The sequence below is a fragment of the Myxocyprinus asiaticus genome, chromosome 20 (assembly GCF_019703515.2).
Source record: "Myxocyprinus asiaticus isolate MX2 ecotype Aquarium Trade chromosome 20, UBuf_Myxa_2, whole genome shotgun sequence".
Classification (NCBI taxonomy): domain Eukaryota; kingdom Metazoa; phylum Chordata; class Actinopteri; order Cypriniformes; family Catostomidae; genus Myxocyprinus; species Myxocyprinus asiaticus.
Window position 1 is genome coordinate 30677063 of NC_059363.1, and position 20849 is coordinate 30697911.

Sequence of the window (20849 nt, forward strand, 5' to 3'; positions counted from 1 at the left end):
AGCTAATTCCCTCTCTGATGACTCCAGATAATCGATCCATTTTTCGACGTCCCCAATTCTTGTAACCAACTCAGTGAATTTCGTCTCCATGGAAGTGATCGATCGATGTATTACAGCCAGATCCTTCAAGTCTGCAATGACCTTCGCCAGTATTGCAGACATACTGGACAGCTGATGCTGAATTTCTCCCGCCGCACCGTACAAAATGAGTCCCTGGTCTGTGGCCCTGTCTGGGGTATCAGCTTGAGCACGTAAGTGTCATTTAATATCTCCAGACCCCGAGGATTTTGAATTCTTTGACAAACTGTCTTCATAAAACAGTTAAGAATCAGGGTGTATCGAATCTCACCGGTTTATGACATAAAAAGTGCCCGCCGTTCATACGTCCGAACCTTGCATGGCGTCATGTGACTGTCCCGACAGGTTACGTTGAAATATCTTCCAATCACACACTTACACAAATGTTTAGTGTCATGTCACATGACATACTGGATAGAATTACAGTTACATGGTTTTAAATCAAAACTGACACATTGAGTGACACCATCTAAACCCCAGAGAGTGTTTATGATCAGCCCTGATGGCAGCTGTTGTGTAATTTTAATTTGTTTTTGAATCGGTTGTGTGTTTGTGTGTGCAGACTCCGCAATGTGGAAATGTGAAGTGCTGTGCTTCAGTAAGGAGGGTCTTCGTTCCCCCCTCACCACTCTCCCCTCTGAAGCACTTCAAACAGAGGCTCTCAAACTCTTTAAGGTGAATGCTCTGTGTTTGTCTCACCTCCATCTTTGTCTGTATCCTCTTTTGCCTCTCACTTTTTTGAATTCTTCTGTCTGCTTATTTCACATTCACAATGGCTCTAGTCTTTATGTCCTTGTTTTTTTTTTATTTTTTATCTACCATAAAGAGTCTCTCCATCTCTTAAACACTTCTGACTTGTCCTCATCCTCCTCTCTGGAGGATTGATGGTGCCGTCCTGTCCCTGTGAGTGAGAGAGCTACTGTGTCTCCCACAGCAGGATCACAGGCAGAGATGGGAGGCCTTGTGCTCATGATAGCAGAGCTATCCCAAGCTGGATTAGGCACTGATTGAGGCGAACCTTTCTTCTGCAGTGTAGCAATGTCAGGAAAGCTACTTTAAACCTGTAGCTTGCCAAGCTACAAGTTACTCATAATTTATAAGAAGTTCAGTCATGACAACTCTCTGAAAAAATGTAAGGTATTATAATGGATGACAAGTTAGTAGGTTTGGTCTTGGCAGACTAGTTCTGCCTACGCTGCTGCTGCTGTTGCAGAGCAAGTGTGAAGACTTGCTACTGTTAGAATATATACAGACATGCTATGTGTAGCATATACGGCATGCTGCTGCTGCACAATTATGTAGGACATACAAACATAGGCTGCACAATTAATCAAATAAATAATCAAGTTTACAATTACAGCTGCCACAATTAACTAATAGTGAAAAGCGTCAGTTAAAGCAGTCCATTTAGGTCAACTCATGTTGCGTAAATTTTCTATTTAATTTTCTATTTAATGTCTATTTTGCAGTGGTTGAGCATTGTATCCAATCAAAGACAAGTCTGTTACTCTCTTCTATGTATAATTTACTCAAAATATGAATAACAGCTTTGTTTTTCATACTTTAGAGAGGACTAAGTCTTCATTTACTGATAAAACATCTATAAAGTTATTCAGAAACAGTTCTCTGCTTGTTTTGGATGTGTAGCGCCATAAAAACCAAAAACCCAAAATAAGTATGTAAGGGGGTTCAGTGGAAAGGAGGAGGCGAGAACCGGCTTAATAATATAAATAATAATTTAATAAACAATTTAAACAAAACACACAACCAAAAACACAGTACAGCTGCCTGCAATTCTCTCTCTCTCGAACTGTCGTCCCCGGCCGCCTTTATCCCTCGCGCGCCCCATCAGGCTGATTGGGGACCGGGTGTGTCTCATTCCAGCCCAGCCCCGCCCTCCTCGGCTCTACAAAGTATTTTAATGTAAATTTATATAAACTAATCTAAATCGCAACTACAATATCAATGGAAATAATTGACATTTATGATTTTTGTTATAATCGTGCAGTCCTACATGCTGCTACTGCTGCACAATTAGACATATATACAATCCCCATGAAGTAGATCTAGACAAGTGGTGCTGGGGAAGAGGAGGGTTTCAGGGAGAAACTCTTGTAGTGTGATGCACGATGACTGTGCGCTACGTCTTATCCAGTTTTCATGAGCGAGCTAATTCTAAGTGCAATTTTCGTGCCAGCGCAAAACGCAAGTGGGCATGTGTGGGAGTGTTAGCACTGTCTGTGGGCATAGGCATGCAAACCGTGGGTTTATTGTATATTAATGAAGTGCCGCAAAGCGCAATTAGCTATTTTCCTGAGAAATAGGTCATTGCGATAAGATTTTTTCATACCACCTCTGTTTTCAGCGCAAAGTCTAAATTCAGTTCCTACATTTGCAGTTTGGAGATTTCACCAGCAGGTGGTAAAGTTCACTTCCAAACTCTGAAAATATAGTGGAACATCAAATTATGTCCCTGACAATCAGAGTTGTATAGCCGTCTTATGAAAATAAAATTTATGGGATTTGTGTTACCTAAAAGTCATGGTTTATTTTTCAATTATTATTATTATTTTTATATTTATAATTGTATTTATGATCTAATTTGTATTGGTATTTTTCCACCTGTTGTCATAGTAGAGTGACTTAAGTCACTGCAAAAGGTGAAAGAAGTTGGAGAGGATAAAGCGTTTGGATTTGATATGACTTTTTTTTTTTTTTACCATTTCATTATTTTGATTATATTTTCATTTAGTTTGAAGTGTAATTTGAATTAATATTTTTGGTTGAATTTTTTCATGTTTCAATAAATGTATTTAATTGTTTATAATCAAAATCGACCGGTAGAATTGAAGTGCGTGCCAATACAATCATTATTAATACTAGCCATGATTTGTTTGTCAGTAGATGAAAATGATTAATAATTACATTCCCTATAATTTAATGGAGTGTACATCCAAATCCTGACGAGAATAACATTTTCTAAGCATATAAAAGTAGCATGTCCATATTTTTTATTCTTCTAATTCATTGTACACAGTCTGTTTACACTGCCGACTTATGACTGTGCTGTTTTTGTTTATATTGCTGGTGCTTGAGGGAATGGATTATATAATAGGATGCAGATGGTGCAATAACCATAGAAAAACCTCAGAATTAAATTGCATTTGACCCAGCCCATTAGCGTGTTGGGCACGTGATTTCACCAAACCCACTTGTGCCTAGACTTAGCGCATGCTTGCACGAAAATACCAAAACTTCATGGCCATGCCCATTTGACTTTGTGCTTATGACTTGACTATGACTTATGAAAAAAATAATAATAGGGCACTACATGTCAAAGGACCTGTCAGCTGCACCATGGAAGATGATTGGCTAACAAATTATATGTTCAAAGGAACTATTAGCTTGCACCATGTATCATTTCATGACTGAACTTATAATTAATTAAACTACAGTCAAGTAGTTAGTTACACTATAAGCTTCTGAGAAGAAGTGAACATTCTTACAATTTTCACCTGGCAGACCATAAAAGGGCTAAAAAATCCCAAAGACTTTAATAGCAAAACACTAACATTGCACAGAACATAACCCACAAAACTCTACCTGACATGTTAAAAAGACCAAGCGTTGTTTTAGTCCATAAGAATTCAAACTTTTAAACATTTAAAGTACATGTAAATGAGTGTGGCGGCAAGTTTTCCACTGGGAATTTTTTTTAATTATGCTATGTAATTATGGTGACAATGTAAACTTACCTAAATACAAGTAATCAACCAAATGGACAGATTCAACAAAAATTAATTCTGATTCCCAAAAGAACCGAGAGAGAGTGGACATGAGACTGCTCGCTAAATGCTTATTTGTTTTTTGCCTCAGATTGCTTGGTAATAAAGCTCTGAGTCATGCTACACGCAACTAGTTGGAATGCATAGTTACTGGAAAAATTAGTTTTATCCTCAGGAGCTAGCATCATGCTCAGCTCTCAATACACTTTGAAGATCAGAAGGGCTTTTTAGGTAGTCATTTGATACTGAAAGAAAATGCCTTCCACTCTGAAGTAATGAATGGGGTGGTTGACAGCTACATCCGGACTTGATTTAATTTGCATTGTAAGAATTCCTGTAATAACAGAAACGGAATATTAATTAATAAGAAAGTCAAGCATGTTGTTGCATGTGCTGTCTGCACATAGAACCACAGAACCAGCTGTGTGTGGTGATGTGTTGTGTTAGTGACTTGCCATCTGCTGGCTATTCAGAGTTCATCAGAGTCAGTAGTGTGGTAGATCTGTTGTATGAGGCTAGGCAGATATGTACTGCAATTACACTTAAAGGGATAGTTCACCCAAAAATGAAAATTCTCTCACGGTTTACTCACCCTCCCAGATGTGCATGACTTTCTTTCTTCTGCAGAACACAAATTAATAAAATAATATTTCAGCTCTGTAGGTCCTCACAATGGGAGTGAATGGGTGCCAAAATTTTTAAGCTCCAACATCCACATAAAGGCAGCATGAAAGTAATCCATATGACTCCTGTGGTTAAATCCATGTGTTCAGAAACTATATGATAGGTGTGGGTGAAAAACAGATCAATGTTTAAGAAATTTTTATCATAAATTCTCCTCCCTGCCCAGTAGGGGGAGATATGCATTAAGACTGTGAATCACCAAAACAGAAGGAGAATGAGAACTGAAGTGCACATTGACTGAACAAGGAGATTAATTTATAGGGGGAAAAAAAGGACTTATATATTGATCTGTTTTTCACCCACACCTATTATATCACTTCAGAAGATGTAGATTTAACCACTGGAGTCATCTGGAGTACTTTTATGATGCCCTTATGTGGATTTTGGAGCTTCAAAATTTTGGCACCCATTGATGTGCATTGTATGGACCTACAGAGCTGAAAAATTATTCTGAAAATCTTCATTTGTATTCAGCAGATGAAAGAAAGCCATACACATTTGGGATGGCATGAGGGTGAGTAAATGATGAGAGAATTTTCATTTTTGGGTGAACTATCCCTTTAAAGGGAAACAGAATTTAAACAAATGCAAAATATAGACAGGTCAGAATGGTGGTGCCGTGACACCTGCGCTAATTTAAAATTTTATCCCACCATGCTTGTTCTTGGCTGTCCTATTCATTAGAGGCATAAAAAGCCATAAAAGCATGCAATGATATACTAATGAGTTCTGTCCTTCTCTTACCCTGGCAGTCATGCCAGCTCTTCATTAATGTGCTGGTGGAGTCTCCCTCCATAGACTACCACACCTCGCTGGCCCAGAATGCACTGCAGGTGTGCCTAACACATCCAGAACTGCAGAATGAGATGTACTGTCAGCTGATCAAACAGACCAACTGTCGCACTCCACACAACTACGCTCTCACACAGGTCAATGTCATACTAACACACACTTGACACTGTATCATAATATAAAATATGTATATCACTATATACAATCTCTCTCTCTCTCTCTCTCTCTCTCTCTTTCAGTGCTGGCAGCTGTTATCATTGTGTGTGGCTCTCTTCCTGCCCCAGCATCACTTTCTGTGGTACCTGAGGCAGTACCTGCAGCGGAACGCAGATCCCAGGTCACAAACGCTCACTCGGTGTAGTGAAATTTATTCATTCATATTGAATTATATTCAAATTTACTCACACTCAGATTGACTCTAATTTTCTGTGACTAATTCTTACTCATGATATTTTTTTCTTACAATGAAATTAATTAACATACTCTGCAAAACTTGACTTTTAAAAAATAAGAAATAAAACTTTGTGTGGTTTACTTTTGTCTTAAAGGGATAGTTCACCCTAAATGAGAATTCTTTCACTATTTACTCTTATGTTGTCTCAAACTCGTATGACTTTTTTCTCTAGTTGAGTACTAACGAAGATTTTTGGAAGCATATGTAAAGTCAGTGGGGTCCAAAACTTGCAAGCTCCAAGAAGGACATACTTTCATTCACAGTCAGCCATGATTAATGTATGTAGCAAGTAATAGCATCAATTTAACAGGGTATTTTAGATAAAAAGGAGCAGTAGTCGATATATGGTCATATGATCTCAACACGCTAATGAAGGTGTGCCCAGCAGGATATGTACCATCACATGTGAATCATCATCATCATTTTGGATCTCATTTAGACAAAAAAATAAATAAAAAATTTACTATTACTTATTATTTTTGTATAAAATTTAGCAATTTGCACAAAAAAAAAGGAAAATATTGAGTGCAAGTCTTAAAAACATATTTCACCAAAAATAAAAATTCTCTCATCATTCACTTACCCTCATGCCATCCCAGGTGTGTATGACTTTCTTTCATCTGCAGAACACAAATTAAGATTTTTAGAAGAATATCTTAGCTCTGTTGGTCCATTAATTGCAAGTGAATGGTGAGCAAAACTTTGAAGGTCCAAAAATTACATAAAGGCAGCATAAAAGTAATCCATACGGCTCCAATGGTTAAATGTGAGAAACAGATCAATATAAAAAAAATGTTTTACTATAAATCTCCACTTTCACTTTCACATTCATCTTCTTTTGTTTTTGGTGAGTTAGGAAAATTATCCAATGAAGAAAGACTCAAGAGAAGTCACTTTCTTTTCTCAAGAGAAGAAAGTTTATTTCGGTACCGGGTGAAGTTCTCATACACAAATGCAAGAGGCTTGAGTGGAGTCACAAAAACAAAATCAACCAAACGCAATTTATATCTTTGTGTCAAGCATTCTTGCACATCTAGCAGTTCTAAGGATTAACTCTGATTGGTTACATTTCTTTAAACAAACAACATGCCAAGATGGAAAAAGGGCATATTGACCCCTGTGATACTGATAACATGTGTGAATGTACCACAAGTCTTTATGTTATGTTTAGGCGCATCAGAGACAGCTCTGAGTTCCTTTGTCAAGGCCTAGACACACACACACACATTAGCAGAATCATAGTCAACAACTCTTATTCTAAAATGTCATTCTAATACCTTAAGGGATTCATTTCTACTTAACATCTAAACATTAATATCATAAATGCAATATAATCGGAAACAAAATCGATAAGTGAATTTCTCCCACAGGTGATTTGCTTTCTTCATGAATAGTGCCACATACTGGGCAGCAAGGAGAATTTATAGTAAAAAGGACTTAAATATTTATCTGTTTCTCACCCACACCTATCATATCACTTCAGAAGACATGGATTAAACCACTGGAGTCATATGGATTGCTTTTATTCTGACTTTATGTCCTTTTTGGAGCTTTTGAGTTCTGGCCACCATTCAATTGCATTGTATGGACCTGCAGAGCTGAAATATTCTTCTAAAAATCTTTGTTTGTGTTAAGCAGAAGAAAGAAAGTCATACACATCTGGTAAGGCATTAGGGTGAGTAAATGAGGAAAGAATTTCATTTTTGGATGAACTATCCCTTTAATACCTTATGGCAATTTTGCTTCTTAGGTTAATTTATGTTAAAGATGTTTTTAATTGAAAAACAAAACAAAAAAACAAGACAAAGATATATACTGATTAAGAATATGTTTTTTTGCAGTGGAATCTCATGTAACTGTATTTAAATGCAACTGTTTGTGTGTGTGTCCGCTCACAGGAATGAGGTGGGGAAATATGCTGTGTACTGTCAGAGGTCAGTGGAGAGAACTTTGCAGAATGGAGAGAGAGAGGCCAAGCCTTCACGGATGGAGGTGCTTTCTATTCTGCTGCGAAACCCTTACCATCACTCCCTACCCTTCAGCATACCCGTTCACTTCATGAACAACACTTATGAGGTACACAGACTTAACTAACCATTAACAAACTTCTGAAGTATTTACATAACTCACAACTAGCTACAAACCCATGATATGACCCTTACGATAAGTACTGATGTGATACCAAGGTACTTTGATGTATCATGGCACTGAATGATTCATATGCCACAGTATTTAAATAGTACTCCAAGGTAAATCAACTAATAACATGGTATTACTACGGTACCATGTCCAAAAACCATGATAGCACCATGGTAGTCTACTGTTTGGCACTTATTTATTAGTGACGCTCTTAATACAATAACACATACAGTAATTCCCGTAAATAGAATAACATTTTGGTATTCTGTAGCTCAACTGGTTGCAAAGCGCTTGAAATCCCATGGTCACAGGTTCAATTCCCAGGGAGCAAATATCTAATAAATGCATACCTTGAATGCACTGTCACTTTGGATGAAAGCATCTTCCAAATGCATAAATGTAAATGCAAACGGTTTTACAATGGCAGGACAGTCTTTCAGAATACTGTCGACTCTTCATACCAGCATCTTTCTCGTCTCTTTAGGTTGTAGGTTTTGATGGCTCCACCACAGTGGAGGAGTTCCTAAACACACTGAACCAGAGGGCAGGCATGAGGAAGCCCCAGTTTTCAGGCTTTGCTCTCTTCACTGATGACCCCTTTGGCAAAGACCTGGAGCACTGCCTGCAGCCCAGCAATAAAGTATAGCATTTTTACTCTTGAGCATTGTAATATCAGGGCATAATATAATCTGTATTCTTTTGTGTAGCAGGGAAATTGGTGGATTGATTTTTTATAGTTTACTTCTGTTTCAGATATGTGACGTGATCTCCAAGTGGGAACAAGCACTGAAAGAACTTCATCCTGGAAAATATGAAGGAACACGGATTGTCCGCCTGACTTATAAAAGCAGGTACAACCTAGATAACAAATGGAGTGATAGTGTCTTATTTTTCTAGTGTTTAGCAATAATAGTATTCATACTACTTTGTCATTACTTTACCATGACTGAGCGGGCCAAGTTGCTAGATGTTAACATGGGCAGATGCTACTGATGTCATCACTACTATGAGCACATTTCTTAAACTTAGTTTCCATAAAAGGTCGGTGGAGGGAGCTTTGTGAATGTTATACGTTTGTGAATGTATTTTTTTTAACATATAGTTATGTGTATCACTTTTTTTTTTTTACATTTTAAAAGGAAAATCATTCTCTCCGTGCTCAAATTTTTTTTTTTATGTAGAAATAGCTCAATAATAAGGATATGACAGTATTCAATCTTGTGTTTAGGCTGTGTTTCCGAGCTCAGGCTAAGGGAGAGACTGAGCGAGAGCGCCTCCTGTTGGCATATCAAGTAAACGATGAGGTACAACAAGGGCACTTCCCTGTCAGTAAGGAACTGGGCCTGGAAGTGGCTGCGTTGATGGCACAGGTGTGTGTAACAGACAGTGAGTGTGTATGTATGTAGGCAAGTGTATCTGAAGTGCTGGGTCACAAACACACCTCAATCACATTTGTCTTTTAGGTTGAGCATGGTGACCTTGACCGCCCAGCAATGTCTCCCACTGGTTCTCCACAGCCAAAGACCCAACAGATCCTTCTGCAGGTACTGGAGCGTTCTTATCCCAAACACTACAAGCAGGAATGCAGCATGGAGCAGCTCAGGTAAACTCACATCTGATTCACTATTCAATATTTAAAGGGATAGTTCACCCAAAAATGTAAATTCTCATCTTCAAAAAATCATCTTTTACTCACCCTCATGCCATCCCAGATGTGTATGACTTTCTTCTGCTGAACACATCAAAGATTTTAGAAGAATATTTCAGATCTGAAGGTCCATACAATGCACGTGAATGGGTACCAAAATGTATTCCACATTAAAGTGGTTAAATCCATATCGTCAGAAGTGATATGAAAGGTGTGGGTGAGAACAAATCAATATATAAGACCTTTTTACTATCAAGCTCTACATTCACTTTCACATTCTACTTCTTTTGTGTTCTTCATGCATATCGCCACCTACTGGGCAGGGAGGAGAATTTATAGTACAAAAGGACTTAAATATTGATCTGTTTCTCACCAACACTTATCAGTTGCATCTACCTTTATTTGCACCAGAGTGTAAATAGCATCTGCCAATATTATATTATATTATATTACATTATATTATAAAATTACTCTACTAATTTTTCTTTAATTAATAAAGGTGTGGCAAATTTGATGGGTGCTACACAGGTTAACAATGAATGAAAAACACTTTTGTGTTAATTTAAATGGTAACTTTGCCCCACAGGGACCTTGCTGAGCGTTTGGCCACTAAGTGGTCTGTCCTGCGTGGATGTACAGCCTCAGAATGTGTGAGAATCTATCTGACTGTGGCCCGCAAATGGCCTCTGTTCGGGGCCAAACTTTTCAGTGCCAAGGTGAATTCAGAGTTTCCTCAGCTGCCGCCAAAATGTGCTGGTTTTCTGCACTACCTTAACCACATAAAAAGATTTTTAGATGTACGTTTTCACAGAAGTGTAGTTGAAACCTGACAGAACTTCTCCATTTACTCCCACTCTTTTGGTGTGTAGCCATTGCTTCCCTCTTCACTGGAGCAGATTCAGGTGTGGCTGGCGGTTAATGAAGATGGGCTTAGTGTTTTGGACTACACCATGGTGAGTGTGTGTGGATATGGATTCACACTTATGAAGTTTAAGAAAGTGGCAAAGACTGCTTTAAAGGGACATTCTGGGTTATTTGCCATTTAAAGGCATAGTTCACCCAAAAATGGAAATAGTATAAGTGATAGAACCACCTCTGTTTAAAGTGAAATCCAATCTTTCAACTTATGTCACATTTTTGTGACATTATTTGTGCTTTATCCTGTTCTTAGCCTTCAAGAACTACTGTATTTAATGCCTTTAGTATATAGCACTGAGAGGTCTACATAGGCAGGTGTGCTAGTTTGAAATGTTTTTTGATCAGGAAGTTCCCAAAAGCTGTAAATAGCCCTGCAAACTTTCACAATTGTCTGTTTGCTTCCTTTCTCATACTCTTCTGGAGAGGTCCAATTGTTCTGAGCAAGAATAAACAGGGTCAGTGCAGAGTCTGCACTGCAGACTATTATTTTCTATAGCTCTTGCTCTTCCATGTCATTTTTTGTTTCATCTCTCCATCCATACATTATTTTCACCACCTCACTGTAAAAATCTAAAAGAGAACAGGAAAAAGACCCCCATTGCTGTATGTCATATGTAACTTGCAGGAACTAAAATAATTTGGGAAATTTTCCTTGCAATAGGAGATTTATCAGTTTGTGTGTGTGCTGTTTGTTTGTCCTTAGCACCCGGTAGCCACATATCCGTACCAGTCAGTCATTACCTTTGGAGGCTGCAAGGAGGACTTCATGGTTGTGGTTAGCCAGATTAAGGACCAGGCTTTGGGAAAGAAGATTGTGGATAAACTTTTATTTGCAATGGCTAAACCAAAGGTAAGGCTTGCTAGGTTACAAAAGGTAAAACTCAGTTTAACTGCATTTCCAAATGTGGTCAGTAAAGACCACTGAATTCTGACATACGGGGGTGCTTTTATCATGACGTTTTATTGCCTATCTTAGAAATCTGATCTTGTGTGTTGGGGCTAAATCAGAACTTTAAAAACTGCTTAAGCCAAGTTAAACTCCTACTCCCTCCATCTGCAACCGCCTATCTGGCACATCTGATGGTAAAAGCAGGTTTCTGTATATTCATTAAAGGTTTCAGGTGGACTTAATAGCTCTGATTTACTCCACTGCCATTCAGCAGTACATTTTACAGGAAGCGCTAATAAGCTCCACTGTGTAGTATACGTTTTTTTTTTTTTTGGCCTTTAACTTCTAAAATGTTTATTTTTTTTTTTTTAAGCATTTTTGGGTTCCTGCCTGCAGTTATTCACAATCAAATTTAAAAGCTCACCATTCACACATACATAAATTATATAATTTTTCAGATAACCCCCATCAAATAATAAAAAAGGACATTTATAAATGGCAGCAAGTACTGCATCTACATACACTTCCGCAGTTAATTCGGGATGGACTTCAAAGATTTATCACTAATCTAACAGTTCATAAAAAATCCTTTAGTTTAAACATTGGCCACCAACATCTACTCAAATTCAAACCATAACTTGCATTACACATAGATATTTAATATTGGCATTACATTCATGCTGTTTAGCCAGCCAATATATAGCCAATTTGTGTGTATATATACAGTATATATACTGTATATACAGTTGAAATCAGAAGGTAACATACACTTAGGTTGACGTCATTAAAACTCATTTTTTAACCACTTCAGAGATTTCATATTAACAAACTATAGTTTTAACAGGTCGTTTACGACATCTACTTTGTGCATGACACAAGCACTTTTTCAAACAATTGTTTACAGATAGATTGTTTCACTTTTAATTGACTATATCACAATTCCAGTGGGTCAGAAGTTTACATTCACTAAGATAACTGAAAATTATGTCAAGCATTTAGACAATTAGCTTCTGATAGGCAATTGGAGATGTATCTGTGGATGTATTTTAAGGCCTACCTTCAAACTCAGTGCCTCTTTACTTGTCATCATGGGAAAATCTAAAGAAATCAGCCAAGACCTCAAAAAAAAAAAAAAAAAAAAAAAAGAAAAAAGACAATTGTGTACCTCCACCAGTCTGGTTCATCTTTGGGAGCAATTTCCAAATGCCTGAAGGTACCATATTCATCTGTACAAACAATAGTACGCAAGTATAAACACCATGGGACCATGCAGCCATCATACCGCTCAGGAAGGAGACGCATTCTGTCTCCTAGAGGTGAACGTAGTTTGGTGCGAAAAGTGCAAATCAATCCCAGAACAGCAAAGGACCTTGTGAAGATGCTGGAGCAAACAAGTAGACAAGTATCTATATCCACAGTAAAAGTCCTATATCGACATAACCTGAAAGGCTACTCAGCAAGGAAGAAGCCACTGCTCCAAAACCACCATAAAAAAAGCCAGACTACAGTTTGCAAGTGCACATGGGGACCAAGATCTTACTTTTTGGAGAAATTTCCTCTGGTCTGATGAAACAAAAATTGAACTTTTTGGCCATAATGACCATCATTAGGTTTGGAGGAAAAAGGGTGAGGCTTGCAAGCCGAAGAACACCATACCAACCATGAAGCATGGGGGTGGCAGCATCATGTTGTTGGGGTGCTTTGCTGCAAGAGGGACTGGTGCATTTCACAAAAGAAATGGCATCATAAGGAAAGAAAAATTGTGGATATATTGAAGCAACATCTCAAGACATCAGCCAGGAAGTTAAAGCTTGGTCACAAATGGGTCTTCCAAATGGACAATGACCCCAAGCATACCTCCAAAGTTATGGAAAAATGGCTTAAGGACAACAAAGTCAAGGTATTGGAGTGGCCATCACAAAGCCCTGACCTCAATCTGATAGAAAATTTGTGGGCAGAACCGAAAGCGTGTGCGAGCAAGGAGGCCTACAAACCTGATTCAGTTACACCAGTTCTTTCTGGAGGAATAGGCCAAAATTCCAGCAACTTATTGTGAGAAGCTTGTGGAAGGCTACCCAAAATGTTTGACCCAATTTAATCAATTTAAAGGCAATGATACCAAATACTAACAAAGTGTATGTAAACGTCTGATCCACTGGGAATGTGATGAAAGAAATAAAAGCTGAAATAAATCATTGTCTCTACTATTATTCTGACATTTCACATTCTTCAAATAAAGTAGTGATCCTAACTGACCTAAGACAGGGAATATTTTCTATGATTAAATGTCAGGAATTGTGAAAAACTGAGTTTAAATGTATTTGGCTAAGGTGTATGGAAACTTCTGACTTCAACTAATATACAGCAGTTAGTTCCGGTCCCCGAATCTGATTGCACGAGAGATGTTCCATTAATACTGATGGTCTCACACCATCAGCACTCGGACACTTCACTATGTGTATCACTCCGCTTGTGTTCCTGCCATTCTAAACTAAAGTGTAAGAGCAGTGCATATGTGTTAAGAGCTACTGTATGTGTCTCTTTTTACATGTTTTTTTTTTTTTTTTTACATTACATATGTTAGCCAGCAGGTGGTGGCAAAAGATCATTTTTGTGTGTAATATGAGCCAGCTAGGTGAAGTGACGTGAATCCGTGTCAGCCAGTGTTTACATAACAACAGCGCTCCGTGATCGCTCGTATTACTACTACACTACTAAATCTAGGAAATAGCTTTAAATGGCTTTAAACGAACAACTTCAGCATTACGGCTCATCACAGCTGAGAGACACAACAGACTGATTAATTACAGAACTCAAGGCACTTACCTCTTACCGGACTTTCCACATTGGAGAGGACTTACTGTTTAAAATGGTGGAGGACATTGCGGTTTCTATAGTGAATGACTCTTGCGCACCGGCTACCGTGAAATAGGGAGAAATACCCCAGCTTGGACGGCTATTTTTCCACTGAGAAAGCTGATCTTCAGAAAGCTGTCAGCATCTCTGCTTGGGTGTGGCAACAGGTGATCGCACACGCTCCATCTCTCTCTCTCTCTCTCTCTCTCACACACACACACATCCATCCTTGTTTATCCAATAACTTGTTAGAAACAGCACAAGCTGTGATACTATTTCTGAAGTGACATTTTTTAATTACTAACGAAGGCTTGGATGCATCATTTGGTTTGATCCAGCAATGGCAGATTCTGATCCGTCGCGTAAGAAAGTAGTTCCATGCACAAATGCGTTTTTATGACCGCACTCAAGTTTTTCCTAATTTGTTCATTGAACTGTTGTATATCAGCAATATCACACTCGCAATCGTGCTATATGGCCCTAAATCAGCACTGTTGCGATTACCTGCTCCTGTGATATTGCTTAAATATATATATATATATATGGGGGGTCAAAATTTCAGGCAACACCGGGGCTAGTTGTCGCACATTTTATTCCGATGGATATTTATGAAAATTATTACAATTATTTATTGAAAAACTATTTATTTTATATTATTCTGCATAGTCCCGAAAAATTAAAATGACATTTTGCACAATATTTATGACATTAAAAGACATGTGACCTACCTGGCATTACCTGTCCTCAGCAAAGTTGCCTAAATGGATGCTAGTGTGGTTTTATTGTGCTCACATAACTGATATTATAAAATAAATGAAAAATTACTTGATAATTGCTCTCACTTAATCTATTTAATGAAAACATTTGTATTACACATACCATAGATAAATAATTTTTTTATGATGTAAAGCCAGAGGAGGATGGGTCACTTAAGCAAACAGTAACACAAAATAAGACCTAAATAAAAATCAGTTGTAGATCATTTTAATTGCAGGTCTTTCAGTCAAACTCCAACAGTATTGTATCAAATAATCATCCAGTGAAAACATAGAAACAACAGAGAAACTCACTTTCTACCTTTTTATAGAAAGCGACTTTCTGAAAAAAAAAAAAAAAAAAGGTCAAAGTCGCTTATAATAAGCGGAATTGGCAACAATGATGGTGTTGCACGAGTGTGTCGTGAGTGTGTCTTCAGCGCATTTGGTTAGGGTTATTGGTGCCATGACGCCAAGTGCTTCACCTGGGGGGCATAAGGATAATTTGGTGGGGCAAAGCCCACCCCAGCACCCCCCTAGGTCTGGCCCTGTGATGTGTGTTGAAAAAGCGCTATACAAAAAAACAAAAACAAAAAATGACTTAACTTGAAATAATTTTGTATATTTTTACAATCTTATGCTGAATAGAAAGTTAAATATATATATATATATATAAATATATAATGTATTTTTAGTTGTTGTCCTAACTTTCTAAGCATGTAATTCTGGTCTTGTTCACTTTATCTTCCTGCAAAAAGTCTTACTTCATTCCACAAGATGGCAGCAAGTACTAGGATAAATAATTTTTCCTCTATCACTAGCGCTCTAACACATCTCAGCCCTCACAGATGTGTTTGTCCATAGACATTTAGTCTAATTTTCAGTTCATGCACAACCCCCATTGTTTCATCTAATATCTCGGCCTCTGAGTGTACTTGAAGCTCAATCTAGAAACCTAAGATGCTTCCCTTTGCCGTAAGATATACACTATATTGCCAAAAGTATTCGCTCACCCATCCAAATAATTGAATTCAGGTGTTCCAATCACTTCCATGGCCACAGGTGTATAAAATGAAGCACCTAGGCATGCAGACTGCTTCTACAAACATTTGTGAAAGAATGGGCCACTCACAGGAGCTCAGTGAATTCCAGCGTGGTACTGTGATAGGATGCCACCTGTGCAACAAGTCCAGTCGTGAAATTTCCTCGCTACTAAATATTCCACAGTCAACTGTCAGTGGTATTATAACAAAGTGGAAGCGATTAGGAATGACAGGAACTCAGCCACGAAGTGGTAGGCCACGTAAAATGACAGAGCGGGGTCAGCGGATGCTGAGGCGCATAGTGCGCAGAGGTTGCCAACTTTCTGCAGAGTCAATCGCTACAGACCTCCAAAGTTCATGTGGCCTTCAGATTAGCTCAAGAACAGTGCGTAGAGAGCTTCATGGAATGGGTTTCCATGGCCAAGCAGCTGCATCCAAGCCATACATCACCAAGTGCAATGCAAACGTCGGATGCAGTGGTGTAAAGCGCGCCGCCACTGGACTCTAGAGCAGTGGAGACGCGTTCTCTGGAGTGATGAATCACGCTTCTCCATCTGGCAATCTGATGGACGAGTCTGGGTTTGGTGGTTACCAGGAGAACGGTACTTGTCTGACTGCATTGTGCCAACTGTGAAGTTTGGTGGAGGGGGGATTATGGTGTGGGGTTGTTTTTCAGGAGCTGGGCTTGGCCCCTTAGTTCCAGTGAAAGGAACTCTGAATGCTTCAGCATACCAAGAGATTTTGGACAATTCCATGCTCCCAACTTTGTGGGAACAGTTTGGGGATGGCCCCTTCCTGTTCCAACATGACTGCGCACCAGTGCACAAAGCAAGGTCCATAAAGACATGGATGAGCGAGTTTGGTGTGGAAGAACTTGACTGGCCTGCACAGAGTCCTGACCTCAACCCGATAGAGCACCTTTGGGATGAATTAGAGCGAAGACTGCGAGCCAGGCCTTCTCGTCCAACATCAGTGTCTGACCTCACAAATGCACTTCTGGTCAAAAATTCCCATAAACACACTCCTAAACCTTGTGGAAAGCCTTCCCAGAAGAGTTGAAGCTGTTATAGCTGCAAAGGGTGGGCCGACATCATATTAAACCCTATGGATTAAGAATGGGATGTCATTTAAGTTCATATGCGTCTAAAGGCAGATGAGCGAATACTTTTGGCAACATAGTGTATATATATATATATATATATATATATATATATATATATATATATATATATATATATATATGCAATGTTCTCATCAATAGTCTATAACATATATATTCCGATGATTTTTACATTTACTTTCCCTGCTGGACTGCATATTTTGTTATGGACATCAAAGACATGACACTGGATTTTTCACACAAGCAAGCTCAGACAAGCTTTTTATTTTTTTATTTTTTTTAGAAAGCTACCCAAGGTAAGAGCAGAGATAAAGTTTGTAGCTATTTGGGTCAGCAGCATTGATCGGCACATAAATATGACGTTTGAATTTGATGTCTTACAGAAATAATATTTTTAAAATCTTCTGAACTCTGGTATTAGTGCAACAACATATGACACAAGATATATGACTTGTCTATTTAAATGCTATGCAAAATACTTTTATATTTATAATAATATTTCTACCTTATTACCTCTAGTTGGCACTTATTTACAACGTGGATGTTTCAGGACATGTTGCATTTGTTATTGTGTATATTTTGCAAATGCAAAAGTGATAGTGTTCTATGATGTGTTCAGATTATAAGCTTTCAAATGATGCCACATATGCCTGACTTGTGTATCCGGGGACTTTAACGTTTTAAGCGTAAACTTATTGTTGACCCTCTGGTGAGTCCATAGATCTTAAGAGGTTAAAAGGGATAGTTCACCCAAAAATTGTAATTCTGTCATAATTTTTTCATCCTTAACCTGTTCCAAACCTCATATGATTCTGCCGTGGAATACAAATGACAGCCTCAGTTCTCCATTCACTTTTTTTCTCTCTTTCAATGCTTTAGATCCTGGAACTGACTCTTCTCATGGCTAGTTATATTAACTACTGGACCTCCACCTTACCAGGGGCTAGCAACCAGACACAAGGCTCTGCACTAGGGCCTCAAGGAGACAGGAAGTTTTGGGACATAGACAGCAGACACTTCCCCTCAATGACATACACTACCAAAGGCCCCACTCTTCTTTAACAGTCTGGACACATAGCTGACCTATCGGATAACCTACATACACAAACAGAAATGTGCACTTCAAACTCGTTTGATCTGAATTAATTTAATTAGGGAAATGATTCAAACTTTTTGTGTTGGAAAGATCAAACCGTAAATTGGGACTTATTTATTATGTGAAGAGATCAACTACTTGCATACTCATCAAAGTCCAAAATACTAAATCATAAATCACAAGGTGGGTTTACAAATGGAGGCTCATTGTAAGATCACCCACAGAGTCAGTACAGCTCCAACTTGCAAAAAAAGCTAGTTTTTGAAGGATTAGTTCTTTTAGACTTGAAGCCACATTTAGGAATTTTAATTTGTGCATTACATTTCTCTTTTTGTTTTTCAGTTGTTTGTGCAGGACATTTCTACTGTTTGATGGTACATTATTTAATGGTACTGCCAGTAATTTGAACTGCATATGTTGAGATTAAATTACTCTATTATTTTTCTTGATGGGTAAAGACATACCAATCATCATCTCTTTCACAATTAATGTCTACCTACAAGCAAGGTTACCAGTATACAGTATAAAAAGTCTTCTATGGTAAATATTTCTTTATAGCTCTTTCTTTCCAACTGTTGCTGGTATAATTTTATTGAAATGACCAGTTGGAACGGTGGAGGCAGAGAACTGTACTGACGTCTACTGGTAGTTTAACACGGTTAAAAAAAAAAAAAATCACATTTATTGCTGTTTTTTTTTTTTTTTTTTTTTCATATTTCCAAGCAGCAAATGACAGAAAATGTAATAAGTGAATTTATAGTTTTCTCTTATATGGTACGTTTTATTTTTCTGTTGTACCACCATACATCATGCTTAATCTGAGCCAAACTGTTAATATGTCAAAAAAATGTGTCTAGTTTTAAATGGTTAGTTACAAGGGTACCGGGTACAGACACACATTTCATATTTGCTCACTAGCCATGGTCTTTCCTCTGTAAAAATTCATGGAACGCCCCATGCCTTTCTCAACATAATGGAATATATGCAGGACCATATATTTTCCTTGAATTTGTTGCATGAGAATTGTACAATAGTTATGATTATGATATCATGATAATGTATTTTTTACATGTAGTTTATTTTTTTTTTATAGATCTTTTATTTGCCATACAAAGACATTGCATGTTTTCAGCCACAGAAAATAACTCTTTTTCATGAATCACATTAACTCTTAATGTTAACTATTTTGCAAGAGCACAAAACAAATTAACAAATATGTTTTAGCAAAAGATAATTTACAAAGCTTGTAAAGACTCTTGATATGGCAGTACATTGAGAACTGGAGGACACGGCAGTGTGGAGATTAGTTTTGAAAAAGAGCCATAATTACGATACAAGTGACTTGAATTGTTCTATGAATCCGAACCACTGTCTCTGTATTTTGAATATTTATTTTGTCATGTTGTTTTTGAAACATTGAATTTTTAGTGTAACCAACTTGTTTTTATATAGTCAGGCTTAGTTCTTTTCTATAGAAACCTTGAAGTGCTCTAAGTGGATTAGGAATAATGTCACTTTTTCACTGCTAAAGTAGGCCATAAATGTGGTTGTGCAGACATTAAGAGATTATACACTACATGCATAGAGAGATAACTGGAAATAAAACATTTTTGCAATGTGCTGCTGTGTTCTACCCAAGTTTTAGTAAAAGTTAGGAAGAACTTATCATTTTAAGGGTAAGCTCAGTGTTTAACCTTTACAATACAAGCAAGAGAATAAATTATATTGCCCTTATGCACAATATGATTATTCCTCTTTATCATTTGTGTAGAACACTTCTCCGTTTAATCATTTTATTAAGAGGTTATTTCTGGATTTCCTCCATCCAAGAAACTCTTTTTTCAAGTGGCAAACCTCTCTCTTTACACCCTAAGCAGTTATAGTCAGGGATTTTGTAAGGTCTCAGACAAATTTTCTTACAGAACAGTTTGTTTAGTTTCACTTGTTCTTATATTGCAGAAAAATTGATTAATAACTGAAGTAGTTTTGCTGGCCACTGTATACGAATATAGACAGGGTGGGGTTTTCACTGCCCTCTCCCTCCAGGCAGGTCAAAGTGCTAATGGCATTTTCCTGCCAATAGCCTGCTATAAATTCACAATTGAAAATTAAACAAGGGGAAAAACGTGTATGTTCTAAGCTAACACATTAATATGCTCATTACTCAGCCAGACACTTTTAAGCAACTTCTAATATTGAATTTGGAAAAGCCTGCTTTTCTTTGTAGCCTTCTGCTGAAAATAAATAAATAAATAAATAAAAACTGTGGCTCACAACATGGTTTGGAAGAATCCCAGACACTCTCAAGGTTGTATTTGTATGCTTCTCTTAACATTTTAAATGACAGCTTTTAGTTTATGAGCCGTCAAGTAAACTATTTTAAGCTTGGTGAGTTGGGTTTTTAAAAAAGGCACATTTCACAAAAATTCAGCTCTGAGAATTTTTGTATTCAAAACAGCACACAATGACACCCCTGAAAAGCTGAATGCCATCAATGCAAACATCAGATAAACAGCTGTCAAAAATAACTGCTATGTTGATGTGACATTGGTAGGCATATGTTGCCTTTGGCATTTTTGAGTAAATGATAGC

At 37.7% G+C, this 20849-nt stretch overlaps 1 protein-coding gene across 1 annotated transcript in view; it reads left to right on the forward strand.

Moving 5' to 3' along the window:
- The window catches only part of LOC127411298 (pleckstrin homology domain-containing family H member 1), a 76751-nt gene extending 56207 nt beyond the window's left edge, over nt 1–20544 (forward strand). Inside the window, exons 19-30 of the mRNA XM_051646771.1 lie at nt 641–753; nt 5300–5476; nt 5579–5676; nt 7692–7869; nt 8417–8572; nt 8686–8783; nt 9161–9302; nt 9396–9535; nt 10167–10296; nt 10450–10533; nt 11202–11348; nt 18041–20544. Of these exons, the coding sequence (XP_051502731.1) occupies nt 641–753; nt 5300–5476; nt 5579–5676; nt 7692–7869; nt 8417–8572; nt 8686–8783; nt 9161–9302; nt 9396–9535; nt 10167–10296; nt 10450–10533; nt 11202–11348; nt 18041–18223 (1646 nt within the window). The 3' untranslated portion in view covers nt 18224–20544. The remainder of the gene's footprint in view (nt 1–640; nt 754–5299; nt 5477–5578; nt 5677–7691; nt 7870–8416; nt 8573–8685; nt 8784–9160; nt 9303–9395; nt 9536–10166; nt 10297–10449; nt 10534–11201; nt 11349–18040) is intronic.
- The last annotated feature ends 305 nt before the right edge of the window (nt 20545–20849 follow it).